The following is a 16,647-nucleotide window of genomic DNA, read 5'->3' on the forward strand; positions in this document are numbered from 1 at the left end:
CTGCAGACCCTCTCTCCTGAAACCGGGCTCACTTAGGAGGTCTGCAGACCATTCCTTGAGCTTCAAGCTAGGATACTCCCCAATCCTTTCTGCTTCCTAAACAATATGTTGAATCATATGGAATTCCTCATTTTCGACCTGTAAAAGTGGGAATTTCATTCCATGTAATACATGTCAAATCCCACCACTTCCCATCACTTTCCAACTCAGCTTGTTCAGGCCACCACCTCTGGCCTGGAAACCGGCCTTATCTTCCATGGGTCGTTCCCATCCCCAGCCCATGATCTCAGAGAACTTTCCTCGCTCTTCTCGCCACTATCGTGGATCCATCATCTATTCCTGAGGCTAATTTCTGTCCCACTCCTGACTGTGAGCCCCAGGAGGCTGGAGTTCCTCTCTGCAGCACCTGGAACGCATACAGTAGGTACTCAGTCTACAGCTCCTCCAACGAACCAGCTTGTCCTTCACCCCCATTTAGTTGAAATGCTTGCCGCAGGAGGACCTCAAGCCGCCCCTCAGAGGCCTGACTCTCCCCTCCATATGGACACTTCCCTCTGACCAGCCAGGGGTGGCCGTGGCCACCAGAGGTCTCGAAACTTTAAGGTGGGGCTAGTGCAAAGTGCTCAGTGGTGGAGCACTTGCCCTGGGTTCCATCCCCAGTCCTGAAAGGGTACACACCACACACACACACACACACATACACTTTAATTAAAATACTGGTTAAATGTTGAGATGGTGGCTAAACATAATACATTGGTAAATCTAGCCCCCTGTTGAGTTTCACGTGGTGTCAGGACATTCAACCTGGCTGTTTCTACTGGACTTTGCTGTCGGGAGAAGCCAGGGCCGTGTGGGTCACCACAGAGGCGGCCACTCGTGTGGTGCTGTCCCTGTTGAGATGGGTGATGGAGTTTGGGCTTCCAACGGCACTGGCCAGTGGGGAGCGTCACCATCTCCCAGACGAGGAAACTGAGGCTTGGCGGGCCTGAGGTCACCCAGCAGGACGGGCGAGCCACGTGGAAGCCAGGTGGGGCTGTGCGGAGTCGGAGGTTGCAGGGGCCGGGGTGCGGGTGTGCTGGGATGGAACCCAGGGCCTGGCACGGGTGAGTCCCACCCCCACCGGGGGCGAATCTTTCTTAGGAAGGATTTGGGGCCATGTGGGAGGGAGTAAGGGGTGGGAGGCAGGGGACCTGGCAGATCCCCTCGATCTAGGCCTGGCTTTCCAGCACCCACCAGCCGTGTGACAGCCAGCCCGTCCTTGCCCTCCAGGGGGCATAGTGGTGTCCTGAGGGCACCCTAGGCCGGCGGGTTGGTCCTAAGAGAACAGAGAATGGGTGTCATGGGCTGAGGGTGCTCTGTCCTCTAATGGGGTGAATACTGACGGCACCCCGTCTCACATGCCAGAAGTCTGGGACACAGAAAGACACACTACTCTGAATCGCAGTCTGTGTCCACATCTACAGCACAGCCCGGTGGGGGCCAGCCCATCTCAAAGGCTCACTGCCACCCTGTGCCGGACAGGGAAGGTGGGCAGGGAGCTGACAGAATGACTTGCCCTGGGCCCACAGCAGGAGAAGGAAGCGCCTGAGCAGAGTTTGGGAAACAGGAACACTGGGCTCTCATCCACTGATTCTATGGGTGAGGGAAAAGATGCTCAGAGAGGGCTGGGAAACTGCCCAAGGCCACACAGTAATCCTGGGAGAATGTGGGACGTCCAAAAGGCCCCTGGGAGGTAGGGAGTCCGCAGGATGAAGTCTCTAGGCTTATTTCAAGTTGGCCTCCTTCCAGGCAGAACTTCAGGGGAGGAGAAGTGGGGGACTGGTGAGGCGTGGGCCCCAGTCACTCGCGCCCTCCGTCTCGGGGCAGCCCGCGAGCTCTGGCTTCGGGAAATGGAAGCCACATTCATCCCTGCCGCAGCGTGAGCTCACTGTCTAGGCATGTGCAGCTCCTGACCCGAAACCCACATGTCCTCTCTCGACCTGACCCACGGAATGGAAATGGGGCTTCCCGGAGGCTCGGACGAGGGAGGGGACCCCGACCTCTGGCTCAGGACACCCCACCCCACTTCTCTGAGAGTCCAGCCCCCTGCACCCGAACCCCTGCTGACGCAGCAGGAAACCAGCCTGGTCAGTCACTTGCTTCCTGGTGGAGATGGCCGGCTGGCAAGCAAGAGCTGCCTGCGTCTCTTTCCTTCCTCTCCAAACACCAGTTCACGTGCGAGAATCAGGGCCTGGCCAGGAAACGGGCATTCCAGGCCCGGGGGAGGTGCAGGAAGAGGCTTGAGTGAGAAAAATTGGATCTGAAAACTCACATTTAATGACACCCCTGGCCCACGGGGGTGGCCAAACTTGAGTTTCCTCGTCCCCATCCTCCAGCACCCAAGGGCTGTACCCAGTTACATCAGCGAGTCCCAAGTCCTTCAGGCTCCTGAATCCACACAAGGGCAGGGTGTTGGGCTCTCCATTTAACAGATGGGACAACTGAGGCTCAGAGAGTTAGACACTTGCTAAAGGTCACACAGCTAGGTGGCGAAAATATGGTGTAGAACTTAAGGTGTGGGGTTTTGGAGTCTGGGGTCCGGTGCTAAAGGGGGGCTTGTGGGCAGGTGGAAGTCCTGGTGGGGGGAGGTCCAGGGAAAGGATGGGAAAATGAGGCTGGGGCCAGGGGGACAGGCGAAGGGGGACAAACAGGTGGGTCCACATTCCAGACTCCCTACCTGTAGCTCCCGAAAGCTCTTTTGCCCCCGAGGTCCTTCCTCCTCCAAGGGGCTGGCGGAGGAGACACAAAAGGAGCCAATTTTCAGGGCTCTCTGGCCCGCCCGCGCGCCAGCCTGTGGGCGGCCCTGGCCCCCGGCCTAGGCGCCTCCTGGTGGCCGAGGCAGGTGCCAGATGGCACCAGGGCCCAGCCTGTCGTGGCTCTTTCCTCTTCAGACAGGAAGGTGGAAAGATAGTTTTCAAAAGACGGTGGCTCTCAAAGGCATGGAAAGATGCGAACGTGTTAAATTTTAATTTAACTCCTGCGGAGCCGGCAGATGCCCCAGCGCATCAAAGGGCCGGAGCCGGAGGCGCAGGCGTTCGCGGGTCCAGGGTGTGAAGCGCAGGCGCCCAGGCCACCGGCTCCCCGTGGGTCGGAGGTGGCCCTGCAGCGTCCCAGGCCCCGAAGCCTGGAGCCCAGTGGGTTAGAAGGACGACGCGGGGCTCCGCGGCTCCAGCCGGGAGTCCTGGAGGGGTTCAGACGGCCAGTGGCGCGGTACCCGCGACGGCTGTGCAGAGCCGCGCAGGACCGGCTCCTGGAAGCCGGGCTGTCCTCGCAGAAAGGAGGGCCGCGCCCGCCCCAGCACACCTGTGCCCGGGGCTCTGGGCACCGCAGCCAACAGCCACCACCAAGACCGCATGGGCCTGAGACAGGGGACCTGCGTGCTCTGTGTGCGGCCCCGGGTGCCACCCCAGCACACGCAGCAAAAACAGACCGAAGCAGAAACTCAGAAAGGTCCCTACCAGGGCAGGGGACAGGGCAGGCTGCTCCAGGGGACATCTGGGGAGGGCAGTCAGGGGCTGAAATTCCAGATGCAAAGGCCGGGGGCCAAGGCAGGGAGGAGGGTGGTCTCCAGGGGACACAGGCTGGGGTGGGGCTTGTGTCCTGTTCTCACTAGAGTCAGTTCTGAGCTCTGCCCAGGGCAGAGACGGGCACAGAACGAATGCTGAGTGGTCCCAGAGCCGCCAAGGGCAGATGTCACTCGCTGCTGAGCTGGGCACAGGTGAGGGCCCTGGTCCCCTCGGGAGGCTCAGCAGCCCACCCCAGCCCCCCGCCCCCGGCCCTGTGCCCCGCTCTCCTTCAGCCACCTCCTGCCACAGAAGCAGAAGGTGGGAGATGGGAAACTCCAACTGGGGCCTCCCGTCTGAGTGGGCGCTGCTGCCACAACTTCATTTCTTTCTTCTTTTCTTTTTACACTTTTTTTTTAGCTGTAGCTGGACGTGATTCCTTTATTTTATTTATTTGCATAAGGTGCTGAGGACCGAACCTCGTGCCCCACGCGTGCCAGGTGGGCGCTCTTCTGCTGAGCTCCAGCCCCAGCCGCACCTTCACTTCTTGAAGAAGAGGTGGAGTCGGGCTGGGGCTGGGGCATGGCCGGGGCTGGGCAGAGCCTTCCTCGCACATGGGAGGCGCTGGGTTTGCTCCTCAGCACCACATAAATATAAAGGCATTGTGTCCACCTACAGCTAAACAAACATTTAAAAATATGTTGAGCCAGGATTTTTTCGTTTGTGAAAATTTTCTTCCCCCCACTTTTTTGATGTAAAATTCACATACACTTTTTTTTTTTTTTTTTTTTTTGGTACCAAGGATTGATTGAACCCAGGGACACTGAACCACTGAGCCACAGCCACAGCCCACTCCCCTTTAAAAAACTTTGGAGACAAGGTCTCACTGAATTGCTTCCTGCCTCACTGAGTGGCTGAGGCTGGCTTCGAACTGGCCATCCTCCTGCCTCAGCCGCCGGAGCCCTTGGGATCACAGGGGTGCCCTGCTAAAACTCATCACCTCAATGTGCACAATGACCTCTACCTGGTCCCAGAACATTTCCATCCCCTAAAAGGAGACCCTGCCCCCACTAGCAGTCACTCCCTGTCCCCTGATGTTTCTGTCCCTGTAGACTTTTCTGTTCTGGAAGTTTCCTACCAACAGAACCACACTCTGCAGCCTCTCCTGTCTGGCCTCTCATTGGTCACTGTGCCCTGGTCTGCAGCAGCATTTCATCCTTCTTCAAGGGAAAACAATACTCCACTGTGTGGCCAGACCCCCTCTGCTCCTCCACACCTTTGGGCTGTTGTAAATAATCCTACTAGAATCACCTGTGCACAGGTATTTGCGTGAACACCTGTTTTCTCAAGTCTCTGCCTGGGGTGGATTGGGGACATCACACCCAGTGCTGCGCTGCTAGTGAGCACCCCACACTATTATTTATGAAGCTTCATTTCAGCCCAAGACCAGGGGGCCTCACTGCTTTGGGCCTGTGGTGAGGGTGCCAGATGGCAGTGGGAGGGGACACAGGGGACATGTGTAAGAGCAACTGCTCACAAAGACAGGAAGCTGGGGTCCCACAGGCTCCTGAAGTCATGTCTCTCTCCAGTGACCCAAGGACCTCCCAGCATGCTCTACTTTTTTTCTAAATACCTTTATTTTATGTGGTGCTGAGGATCAAACCCAGGGCTTCGCAATGTGCTAGGCAAGCGCTCTACCACTGAGCCACAACCCCAGCCCCTATTTTTTAAAAAACCAATTTAATCTTAGTTGATGAACACAATACATTTTATTTATTTGGATGTGGGCCTCACAGGTCCTGGGCAAGCGCTGGACTACTGAGCCCCAGCTCGTCTCTACTCTTTAAGGTCCACAGCATCTCCCAATAGCAATACCCTGGGGATCACACCTAAACACGTGGATTTTTGGGAGCCACTATCCATATGCTTAAGTACTTAGGGACATCCACTGGTGACGCCAACTCCTTGGAGGCATGAGGCGGTCATGAAAGGATGGGCCATGGGGGCCCAGCCATCTGTGTCCACAGGCCCCATTCCCCAAAGACCACAGTTCAGTGTCACCCAGACCACAGCCACAGGAGAAAAGGGCAGTGACCAGGCCAGTGCCCTGCGGACCCACAGGTAGTCCAGCCCAGCAGACCTGAGTACCAATGCAGTGGAGGGGCCCCAGGATGGACAGGGAGACTGTGGTCTGGTGACAGTGCCGGGGACAGGCAGCCAGGCGTCTGCCAGCTGCAGGTTCAAGCTGGAACGTCAATGCCATGACCAACCCGGGCGTCCCGCCAGTTGCGGTGACGTACAGTGCCTGCCCACAGGCAATGCTTTATGGGGGCAGGGCTGATTGGCATTGGGACCTTACAAGGTGGCTCCTCGTTGGCTGTGTCCCCAGGGCTGAGGAATGGCTGGGCAGACAGAGTAAGTGACCAGAGTCACCTAGGGTCTCAGTAAGCACAAGAGCCCTCCCAGCTCCATGTGCAGAGCACCATCATCTGGGACAGGACAGGTCTTCAGTGGAGCCCGGTGGGCATCACCTGCTGGCAGGAGGGCTGACAGGAGGTAGGCCAAGCCAGATTTATTGTTCTGGGGTACAGCAGTGGAGACGGGACCCTGGCACGGGACAGAGGCAGCTGAGCACACCCCTTTCTTGGTGCCCCGGGAGGTCCACCTGCATGCTATGGCACCCCCCTCAAGTCTGTGCCACCCGAAGCTGGGGACAGGATCCTCTGCCCACCATGCCGCCTGCGGGGTGCAGTGGGGCTGGGGCCTCAGGAGGATTTCCTGGAGGTGGCAGAGGCCCCCTTCTTCTTGGCTGGGGCCCGCAGCAGCGCCAGCCTCTTGGGCAGACTGGAGCTCGCTTTCATCACCACGTCGTGTTCGATCTTCTTCCGAATCCCAACCTCCAGGTCCTGAGGAAGCAACCAGAGAAACCCGAGGTGGGGAAGCCGGGCTGCCGCTCTCCCACCCAGAGCCCTCAGAGCTGGGTCAGCAGGTCTCCCCTCACCTGGCGCCAGCCTGGGAGTCTGGACGGAAGTCTCACCCACCCACTTTGGGGCCTAAATGCACAACTTTCTCATGTCTGTACCTCTGTTCATGTCCACTTTATAGATGGGGAAACTGAGGCTATGTAGCAAGGAGGTCCTTGCCCAGGATCCCCAAGCCACATGGGTGCCCAAAGCCTCTGACCTCAGATGACCCTCCTATCCCATGTCATCTCTGCTTTGCTGAAGGTGACTGCGGCTCTGAATGGGGACATGAACCAGTCTGGCTGAATCACCACCCTCAAACTGCACCTTCCCTACCTACATAAGTTCCAACACCATGACCACTACCACCAGGGTGGCTGACCGCGTGCTCAGGTACAGGGGACATAAGAGTGAACAAGATATGGAAAAATCCCTGCCCACGTGGAGCCAATATTCAATGCAAACGTGTGGAAGAAATTAGTCTCAGTGATTAGTTCAGCATTAGACTTTTAACTGCTACTAAGTGCTGCTGTGCAGAATCAGAGATGATGGGGAGGTGACGCTGCCATCAGGGAAGATGTCACTAAAGCCACCTGCAGAAGGGAAGGGAGCCATGCAGATTCCCAGGGAAAGAGTCCAGGCAGGGAAAGCAGCCAGAGTGAAGTTCCAAAGTGGACAAGGAGTCACTAAGGGACTCTCCAGAGGGAGGGAGGGGGAAGAGGAGAGGAGAGATGGGCAGGGCCCTTCTGGCTGAGGTGAGGACCTGGGCTTTTCCTGAGTGAGAAGGGGGTTCTGGGCAGAGCAGGGACAGGCTCCCTAGGGCTGCTGTGGTGGCTGTGGGGAAAGGGTGGAAGCCAGGAGACCTGGCAGGGGGGTGACCACGAAGTCCAGTTGGGAGGTGACATGGATGGGAAGTGGGTGGATTCCAGACCAATTCTAAAGGGATGGAGAGAAGCAGGAATTCAAGGATGTTGTAAGACTCCAGGACCATGGGTGGGGAGGAGGGGGGACGGGAAAGATGTATCAGGAGCTCTTTTGGACACAGGGAGTCTGGGATGTACTTGGGACTCCTACCCACCCCTGACAGAGATACGCAGACCACTGCTACTCAGGTTTTCTCTTCCCACTGGGGCTGGTCAAGGAACCCAGGGCTTCTTAAATGCTAGGCAAGCACTCTGCCACCGAGTGCAAGCCCAGCCTTTCTCTAAGGTACTATGACTGGCCTTCATCCTCCTCTCTCAGCCTCCAGAATAGCGAAGATTAAAGGGGCCAGCCACTGTGCTTGGGTTGGGGGTTAGGTACCCAGTTTTTAAAGAATCACACTCTGGGGAGACTAAATGATTTGCTCAAGGTGACAGGACTAGTGGGCTACAATTCAAATCCACGTCTGCTGCCGACAAAACCACACCTGAATCTCCTTCCAATTTCTCCATCAGCTCAACCCTACCCACCTACACAGAACGGCTACACTTCAAGACTAGCACAAAAAGCCTGGGTGTGGTGGCGCAGGCCTGTAGTCCCATCGGTCCGGGCGGTTCGGAGGCTGGGGATATGGCTCCGTGGTTAAGCGCCCCTGAGTTAAATTCCTGGTACCAGGGAAAAAAAGACAACGCGAACCGAGAGGCCGTGCACCCCTGTCGCCCCGCAGGGCTCTCAGCGCTCTCTGCTCCTCCACGTTCCGTCCTCGCAGCGCCGGGAAGGCGGTGCCCTTACAAAGGCGGCTCACAGGTGAAAGGCTAATAGCGAGGAGCTGTCGACGGGGCCGAGATCTGCACCCAGGGCTGCCTCCTGGCAAAGCCGGGGTTTTGCAGCCCGCAGCTGGCGGGCTGGGAAGGCTCCTCGTTCCAGGCCTCGCTGCTTCCAGGCCTGCAGAACGCGAGGCGCGTTTCTCACTCCCCGCGCCAGAGAGGACGCAGAGGCTCCGAGGCCGGGCCTTCTCCCGGGCCCTCGACGCTCCCTGGGAGCCACCTCTGGTCGCCCGCCGGCTCCACCCCGCGCCGCTCGCAGGCCCCGCTCACCTTCTTGAGCTTCCGCTGCTGCACGATGCGCGCCTTCTTGGGGGCGATAACGCGTCCTGGGAAAGACGCGGTGGCATGAGGCCGGGGCGCCCTGAGCCCAGCTCTCCCCGCCCTTCCCGGCCCCAGTTCTCACCTCCTTTCCGCGGCCCGCGGTTCCGCTCCGAGGCCGCCGCTGCAGTTTTACTCTTCGCCGGCTTCTGCGCCTGAAACTTGCGCTGCCCCTGCGCCATGATCGGGCACCGCCGGAAGGGGCGAGGCCTCGGCCAGTCGTAACCGGAAGGAGCGCGGCACCTGGGATACAGCGGGGCCAGAGGGCGCAAGGGCTCACGGGATATAGCGTGGCTCCCCAGGCGCTGTCAATCATACCACTCGCGAGCAGTTCCCAGTGTGTAAGGTCAACATCACGGGCGCGTGTGTGCCTCCTAAAAGGCGTATCATTTTATGCTCTTTATACACAGAAGCCCGGATTAGGGTGAGGCCAGGCCTGGGAAATGTAAAGAGTGACAAATACTTCAGTAATCATTTTTTTTCTTCGCAGTGCTGGGGATAGAACCCAGGGATTCTAGCAGGCTAAGCACAAGCTCTGAGTCACACCCCAGTCCCCCACGAACACTTTCAATGTTTTAAACCATCTTAAACCAGGCGCATGGTACCCGCCAGTAATCCCACCCACTTGGAAGCCTGAGGTAAGAAGATCGCAAATTCGAGAAGGTCCATCTGGGCAATTTAGGGAGAGCTTGACTGAAAGGGGAAAAAAAAAAAAAGGCTGGTTGGATTCTGCTCAATCCCCAGTAAGGTCGGGGCTGGGGATGTGGTTATGCTAGAACACTTGCCTGCTGTGTGTGAGGGTTCAATCCCAGCACCCTGTTCCCCAAAAAAACAAAAACAAATACAGTTCACCACATTCAACTATACCGTGTAGAATGGCTGCCTGATTTTGTAAATCAAGTTTTATTGGAACCATAGCTGGTATCAGGCATGAGGAGAGTAAACTCAAATGGCAAATATAAGGTTTAATTCTTTAAAATCTTGGAACCATGGAATTATTTTTACATTCTTTTTGTTGTTGTTGTTATTGGGCATTGAACCCAGGGCACTCAACCACTGGGCAACATCTCTAGCCCTTTTTCATATTTTATTTAGATACAGGGTCTCGCTGAGTTGCTTAGTGCCTCACTAAATTGCTGAGGCTGGCTTTCAACTCTCGATCCTCCTGCCTCAGCCTCCCAAGATGCTGGGCTTATGGTGTGTGGCCCCGTGCCCAGCTGCCTAATTCTTTTAAAAGAAAAAAATACTGCATTAGGCGGAGCGTGGTGGTACACGCCTGTAGTCCCAGTGGCTTGGGGGACTACGAGGATCACGAGTTCATAGCCAGCCTCAGCCACTTGAGTGAGGTACTAAGCAACTCAGTGCGACCCTGTCTCTTAAAAAAAAAAAAAAAAAAAAGGGCTGGGGATGTGGCTCAGAGTTCAATCCCTGGTACCTATCCCCTCCCCCCCAAAAAAAATAAAAATAAAAAAATTGTATTAAAATATTATTTCTCTTGATTACTAAGGTTTTGGGGAGTCGTTTTAAAATTTGCACTTGAGGTGTTACCCTGCTTACTAAAGGGAGGTACTAGTATCAGCCCCATCTTATAATTGAGGAAAGGCACAGAGAGGTGAAGCGACTTGCCCAAGATAACACAATGGAGAAAGAGATAGAGCTGGGATTTGAAATTGGGCAGCTTAGTTGCAGCTGCTGGGTTCTTTTTTTAAATATCTTTTAGTTGTCAATGGACCGTTATTTTATTTCTTTTTATGCGGTGCTGAGAATCGAACCCAGTGCCTTGCATATGCTAGGCAGGCACTCTCCCACTGAGCCACCACCCCAGCCTGCTGCTGGGTTCTGAAGAGCCATGCAAGGCCCTGTCGCTCTCCCTGCTCTCGAGAGAACTGGGGGAAGGTCAGTTTTGGGTAGGCCACTGGATCAGTTTATTATAAAACCTGAGACACATGGGCAAGGTAGACAGGCTGAGGTGGTTACATCCGGTCCGTCTGGGGTCCCTCTGCTAGGAGACGGTGGTGCTCAGGGCGGTCCGGAGCTCGGCCGGGGCGAAGACACCCAGCTCGGTGACGATGCCGCCGGTGATGAGGTCATGGGGGGTAACGTCAAAGGCAGGGTTCCAAACCTCAATTCCTGCAGGGAGAGAGGGAGGTGTGAAGGCAAGGATGTGGCGCTGTGGACGTCCCCAGGCTCTTGTCACCTGTGTCCATCACGGTGATTCTTGAGAATCTGAGAGTCCTCGCCCCTGAAGCGCAGGAAGGCTGGGGCAGTGCACCCGTGACAAGATCAGACCCCTCCATTCTCGGACCGTCCAGCCTGGGGAGGCAGCTTCACGGCCTCACATGCCTTGGCCACCTCTGCCCACGGTGGGGCTTCATCAGGATCCTCAGACCCCGCAGGGTGCAGCACAGTCCATCAAGCCAGGGTGGGAAAGAACCTCAGGACCGAGCCCTGTTCTGAAGGGCACCCCCTTTCTCCACAGAAAAGCCCTCTTCACCATGGCTGATTTTAGGACTGTCAGCAAGAGTCTCTGTGAAAGAGTCCAATGGAGATAAACTTCCTATTTTCATGTTGCCCTGTTTACTTGGCCACTGGCTGAGAAGACACCAGCACTCCAGGTGCTGGACACCCCCTTACTAGTTTTTCACAAACATATCCAGTATAAGTACTTTGTAGAACTGTGCAAACAAGGCCTCTGGCCTTGAGCTGGGCTTCACAGAGATGTCTACATTTTTAAGATAAGTCACAATTGGGCTCCATGGTAACAGCTGTCAGGGGGAGGAAAGAAAGGGGAGAAGAAGCTCTCCCCATCTCAGGTGTTGTCCTTGAAGAGTTAACTTGCCCAGAACAGTGAAAGAAAAAGCTGCTTTTCTGTGAACTTCTGCAGACTGTGAACTTCTGAGCCCCTCCCCTTACACTCTGGGAATAAAACTCTGAAACTGCCTGAGCTCGGGGTTCAGGGGATTGATTGATCACAGCAAAAGCTGTGCCCTGTGAACCTGGCTGCAGCCAAATACAACTGTTTCCTGCCGTCTTCGGTGCCTTGCCTCGTTTGTCCTCCTTCAGGTCTTTTTTTTTTTTTTCTTTCTTTCCTTTTCTCTAGCACTTGGGCTGGAACCTAAGTGCTCTACCACTCAGCTACTCCCAGGCCAATGGAAAAACAAACAAACAAACAACAACAACAACAACAAAAACTGGGGCTTGGGTATAGGTGGAGCACCTGCCTGGCATGCACAAGGCCTGGGTTCCATCCCGGCACCAAAAAGAAAAAGAAAAAATCATTTTCTATTTGTAATCATCACTGTGACTGCTGATATTTCTTGAGCTAATATTTAAAGGGACCGGCATGCTTCTAAAGGTCTAGTGGATTCATTTACTGAAGGTCCCTGAGTTTATGAAGAGGTTCTTTTCTCTTTTCTTCTCTTCTCTACTGGGACTGAACTCCAGGGCACTCGACCACTGAGCCACACCCCAGACCTATTTTGTATGTTATTTAGAGACAGGGTCTCACCGAGTTGCTTAGCATCTCCTCATTGCTGAATCTGGCTTTGAACTAGAGATTCTCCTGCCTCAGCCTCCTGAGCCACTGGGGTGACAGGCATGCTCCATCGAGCCTGGCTTCTATGAAGAGGTTTTAATGGTAGCTTATCTTTTTTTTTTTTTTTTCCCTTTGCAGCTCTGGGATGGAACCCAGGGCCTCCCACATGCTGGGCTGGGGCCCTACCACAGCCACACCTCAGCCTGGCTCAGTTTCCTCCGAGACAGCTGGCTGGGCTATTCTTGTTTCTCGCTCAGGTGAGGAGGTCACTCGGAGGATACAGGACACCACGTTACTCATTGCAAATTCTCACCTGAACTCAGAGTGCCCTGCTGTAAGGAATGGCTTGACAGAGCTGCCTGTGCCCCCTCCAGCAGGCTGCCCATGCCCTACATGCCACCCACCCCCAGAAGTGCTCAGGTGCCAGAGTCTCCTGTCTGAGCCCCCAGCTTACCGGGTGCTGCGATCCTGACCCCGTTGACGTCGGTCAGCTCCTGGCCGGGCCGCTCCTCGATGACAATCTCCTGGCCCGTCTGCAGGCGGAGGTCGCATGAGGAGCTGGGGGCGGCCACGTAGAAGGGGATGCCGTGGTGCTTGGCGGCAATGGCCAGCTGGTAGGTGCCCACTTTGTTGGCTGTGTCACCGTTAGCGACCACGCGGTCGGCTCCCACGACAACGGCTGGGAGTGAGAGGCTGGGGGTCACATGACCTGGTCCTGGCTGCCCGGAGCCCTGCCCACCTGCCCGCACCTAGCCCGCTGACCTGACACTCCCCGGTGCGCCATGGCGGCGGCCGCCATGCTGTCGGTGATGAGGGTGGCGGGGATGTGCTCATAAACCAGCTCAAAGGCCGTCAGCCGGGCTCCCTGGTTGTAGGGCCGCGTCTCTGTGCAGAAGGTGCGCTCCAGGCGGCCCAGGTTGTGCAGGGAGCGAATCACACCTGTGGGGGCAGCAGAAGGACAGGTTGCCCAGTGGTGAGGGACGCAGGCGCCTAGGCTGGGAGGGGATCCCCAAAACCTCACCAAGTGCAGTCCTGTCCCTGCTAACACCTATTTGTCCTTCCCGCTGTCGGTCCCTCCCACTTCCCTGGGGCCTCACTAGGGCAGAGACCTTGATTGCTTTATTCCCTGCGGACTCCAGTGCCCAGCACACAGCAGGTGCTTAATGCATGCTGGTTGCAGCAGGGCACTGGAGTGCCATGGTGGTGCACGCCCACAGTGCCAGCTGCTTGGGAGGCTGAGGAAGGAGACTGCAAGTTCAGGACAAGCCTGGGCACTTAGCAGACCCTGCCTCAAAATAACAAGGGCCGGGGACGTGGCACCACGGGAGGGCGCGTATCTGGCATGTCTGAGGTCCAGTGCCACCGGAAACGAAAACAGCTGGTTGAGTGGCTGAGTCAAAGGCAGGAGTCCTTCATGAGACCCGAGTTCCAGGACTAAGGGAGGGGCCCAGACAGCAAGGAAGCTTCCTGGATCCTGAGCGTCAAGGGGACCTGCTACCTTGTCACTGCCCACCCCTCCTGGTCACAGCCACCCCGATCTCATCTGCGGGGAGGCTGTTCCCTTCTCCTGTCCTTTTGGAGTCCACATCTACACTCTTCAGGCATAAGCCTCAGTCCAGGGCCATTAAGTGATCGGGCCTGGAAGAGCAGGTGACCTATTAGGAATCTTGAGATACAAGGAAAATTCTGATACTCTTGGCTCTTTTTCTTGTGATCTGAGCCCTGGGAGTCCCCCGTGCCAACCCCCAGAGCATGAAGATAAATGAGAGCAAAGCTAAGGACAAGACAGGTGGATCCTTATGTCACTGGTTGAGCCCTGGATCTAGCTATACCTGATGCCAACCACCTACCTTCACTGTTTTTGGTGGATAAAGTGGTTTGAGTTTCTTTTTCATCCAATAAAAGAAAAGAAAAGAAAAGAAAAAAGCCCTCTCCTGTCCCTGAAGACACCACTCACCTAGGGCCGTGCCGTAGCCAGCAGTGGCCAGTGCACCAGTGTTGCAGTGGGTCAGCACGGTCACCTTGCCCCCGGCAGGGGCTGCCCGCTCCAGGATGTGGTGGGCTCCCAGGTCCCCGATGCTCTGGTTGTCTCTGAGGTCTTTCTCCAGCATGTCCTCAGCGCAGCGGATGACTCTGGGCCGACAAGGAGGGTTAGCGCCAGCTGCCAGGTCCAGGCTGGTCCCGCCTCTGCCCAGGGCTGTTGTGTGGGGCCTACTGCTCAGGCCTCTTGCTCTTGTGAGGCTGGACGTTCTGCCACCGGCACAAACCCGTTATGCTCACAATGTGTGCTCACTATTTCTGGTGTGCCAATGCTAGGGAGGGGGCAAAGGAGTAAACAAGATGAAAATCTGTCCCTGTGGAGCTGACACTGGGGTTGGGGGGCAGGTGATGAGCAGATAAAATGAAAGAGGAGGCAGCAGAATCCCCAACAGAGAGCAGGGGGCCAGCTGTATTATGAAGAGGGGTCGGGGAAGGCAGAGACCTGAAACCCCAAGCTCCGGGATTACGTGGCTTGTAGCAAGTGCATGTGCCAAGGCCCTGAGGCAGGAGTGAGCCTGGCATAGTCAAGGAACACTGAGGAGAAAGGTGTGGCTGGAGCCACCTGGAAGAAAGAAAGGAAGAGGGCAGGTAAGGGATGAAGACCGGAAACAAAGTTCCTCAAAAGCAAGAATCAAGGGAACCAGGGGAGCACATGGGCACAGGTGAGCTGGGCGTGCCGAGGGGTGGGGTTTGCATAGTTGAGGTCAAGGGCTCTGGGGCCCAGATCCGTGGCGTCACCTGTGGGACCCGGGCCAAGGGACTAAGAATGCCGTGCCTCTATTTCCCCATCTGTAAAATGCATACACAAAGCCAACAGCGTCTGTTGCCGGGGTGACTGGCCCAGGGCTCCCTACCTCTCCCGGACCGCCTCCTCGGTGGCGCCCTCTTGCTCCGCCTCCTGAGCTGCGGCGTCCGCCAGGTCGCGAGCAGCGCGGGCCATGTTGACAGCGGTGGGCCGGGCGGTCACGAGGAAGCTCAGCCTGTCGCGCACGAAGTCCACCAGAGGGGCAAGACCCGGCCCCCCGGCGCCCGCCTGGAGCTCCACGGCGAGGCTGAGGCAGCCCACCAGGGCGATGGCCGGGGCGCCCCGCACCTGTGGCACAGGGCGGCAGGGGCTGCAGGGGCTGCAGAGGCTGCAGAGGCGCGCGATCCCCCGCCCCCAGCCTCGCTGTCCCCGCGTGGCCCCACCTTCATGGCGCGGATGGCCTCCCAGGCCTGCGTCACCGAGCCCACCGCTTCGTAGCGGCTCTGCTGGGGCAGCAGCAGCTGGTCGAGGATCTGCAGCGAGCCCCGCGAGTAGCGTATGGCCTCCAGCGGCATGGCTCCGCCGCCACCGTCACCGCCGCTGCAGCCACCGCGCACGCGGGGCGGGACCTCCCGGAAGATTGCACATGCGCGTTCCAGCCCTACCCGAGGGACTCCCGGACCCGCGGAGGCAGAAGCCACCCCAGGCCCCTCGCCAGTTACCTGGCCCCTTGAACCGCAAAACGCAGCCTCTGCGGAGCGCCTGGCACCTGGCCTCTGACCGCACTGCGCAGCGGCCTCTGGGGTTTCTGGGTTTCACAGACGCCCCCCCCCCCCCAGGGCCAGCATGTGGCCTCCAGCTGACAGGAGTTGGAGTGGGGGGGCCGCATCATCATCCCAGAATCCTAGGCGGCAGGGTGTAGGCCGAGGCCACTACCTGGGGACTCCAGGACTCCCGGGGACTCCAAGGAACGGGCAAGCTCTTCAATGCTGCCCTAAGCCCTGTCCATCCAGTGGAACAGCGTCCACTTGATGCTTCAAGCATAGCCCTTGCTGCTCTCCCACGGCTACTGAGATTTTAACTGGACACGTTTCTCCTCCGCCCTAATCTCAGGGGAAGCAGGGCTACCCTTCTTCCCATCCCGGCCACAGGCCCGAAGTCCTCCAGACCTCCGGGATGGCCTGGGAGCTCAGAAATAGTCTCCCAAATTAACAGATGAATGACCACTCCAGAGAATGTCACCCTTGCCGCACTTCATTAAAGGCCCCCTGTCCCTGCTGGTGGGCAGAATCACAGCCTTTGGGACTGGAGATGCCCGTGTTTCTCCTTTGCTAGCAAAGTATAAAACCCGTTTCTCCTTTTTCTCAAAACGAGTCCCCACTGTTGGAATGGCATTGCAGACAGGCACCAGCGTTGGGCAACACAGCGGGGAAGTGGGTGTGGCCAAGGGTGCCACTTCCCTGAAGGGGGTGGGGGAAATGCCAATTTGGCTTGGATCTCAGTGTGGCATGGACAGGAGGCCTTAAATTTCACCGCTGTCTCCAGTGGCAAGACTGTGGATGCAAACATTAGGTGCTCAATCAGTGTTTGTCAAATGGTCTTTCTGCAGGTTGAGGGGAGGTGGCGGGCCACACGCCCTTGGAAAATGTCATTTTCTGGGCCACTTTCTGCCCCCTTTCCTTCAGAGCAACCCCTGGGGCCTTCCTCAAGACCCTTCCATGTGCCCCTGCGCCGGGGGATGGTGACCAACAGCCCC

At 57.0% G+C, this 16,647-nt stretch overlaps 2 protein-coding genes across 3 annotated transcripts; both read right to left on the reverse strand.

The window, feature by feature from the left end:
- Window positions 1–5,292: 5,292 nt before the first annotated feature.
- Window positions 5,293–8,794, reverse strand: C1H19orf53 (chromosome 1 C19orf53 homolog). The gene is made up of 3 exons (XM_027955176.3): window positions 8,657–8,794; window positions 8,524–8,579; window positions 5,293–6,448 (listed from the first exon to the last, which is right to left on the reverse strand). The coding sequence occupies exons 1-3, from the start codon at window positions 8,751–8,753 to the stop codon at window positions 6,308–6,310; spliced, it is 294 nt and encodes a 97-aa protein (XP_027810977.1). The 5' UTR covers window positions 8,754–8,794; the 3' UTR covers window positions 5,293–6,307.
- Window positions 8,795–10,472: 1,678 nt separating this feature from the next.
- Mri1 (methylthioribose-1-phosphate isomerase 1) lies at window positions 10,473–15,683 on the reverse strand. 2 transcript variants are annotated; one of them, XM_071602054.1, is made up of 7 exons: window positions 15,335–15,683; window positions 15,001–15,239; window positions 14,589–14,708; window positions 14,064–14,239; window positions 12,869–13,045; window positions 12,561–12,785; window positions 10,473–10,701 (listed from the first exon to the last, which is right to left on the reverse strand). In XM_071602054.1, the coding sequence occupies exons 1-7, from the start codon at window positions 15,464–15,466 to the stop codon at window positions 10,574–10,576; spliced, it is 1,197 nt and encodes a 398-aa protein (XP_071458155.1). In that variant the 5' UTR covers window positions 15,467–15,683; the 3' UTR covers window positions 10,473–10,573. The 2 variants fall into 2 exon arrangements, with proteins under 2 accessions (XP_071458155.1, XP_027811153.1); XM_027955352.2 differs by lacking the exon at window positions 14,589–14,708 and having other exon boundaries at window positions 15,335–15,677.
- Window positions 15,684–16,647: the final 964 nt, after the last annotated feature.

The sequence above is a fragment of the Marmota flaviventris genome, chromosome 1 (assembly GCF_047511675.1).
Source record: "Marmota flaviventris isolate mMarFla1 chromosome 1, mMarFla1.hap1, whole genome shotgun sequence".
Classification (NCBI taxonomy): domain Eukaryota; kingdom Metazoa; phylum Chordata; class Mammalia; order Rodentia; family Sciuridae; genus Marmota; species Marmota flaviventris.

Excerpts from the sequence above, each read along its gene's own strand:
- Mri1 (XM_071602054.1), bottom strand. The coding sequence starts at position 15,466 with ATGCCGCTGGAGGCCATACGCTACTCGCGGGGCTCGCTGCAGATCCTC. Across the intron at positions 15,240-15,334 it reads AGGCCATCCGCGCCATGAAG|GTGCGGGGCGCCCCGGCCAT; the intron begins GTGGGGCCACGC and ends CCTGTGCCACAG. Across the intron at positions 14,240-14,588 it reads CCCGGAGCTTGGGGTTTCAG|AGTCATCCGCTGCGCTGAGG; the intron begins GTCTCTGCCTTC and ends TTGTCGGCCCAG.
- C1H19orf53 (XM_027955176.3), bottom strand. The coding sequence starts at position 8,753 with ATGGCGCAGGGGCAGCGCAAGTTTCAGGCGCAGAAGCCGGCGAAGAGT. Across the intron at positions 8,580-8,656 it reads CCGCGGGCCGCGGAAAGGAG|GACGCGTTATCGCCCCCAAG; the intron begins GTGAGAACTGGG and ends CGTCTTTCCCAG. Across the intron at positions 6,449-8,523 it reads AGCAGCGGAAGCTCAAGAAG|GACCTGGAGGTTGGGATTCG; the intron begins GTGAGCGGGGCC and ends TTGCTTCCTCAG.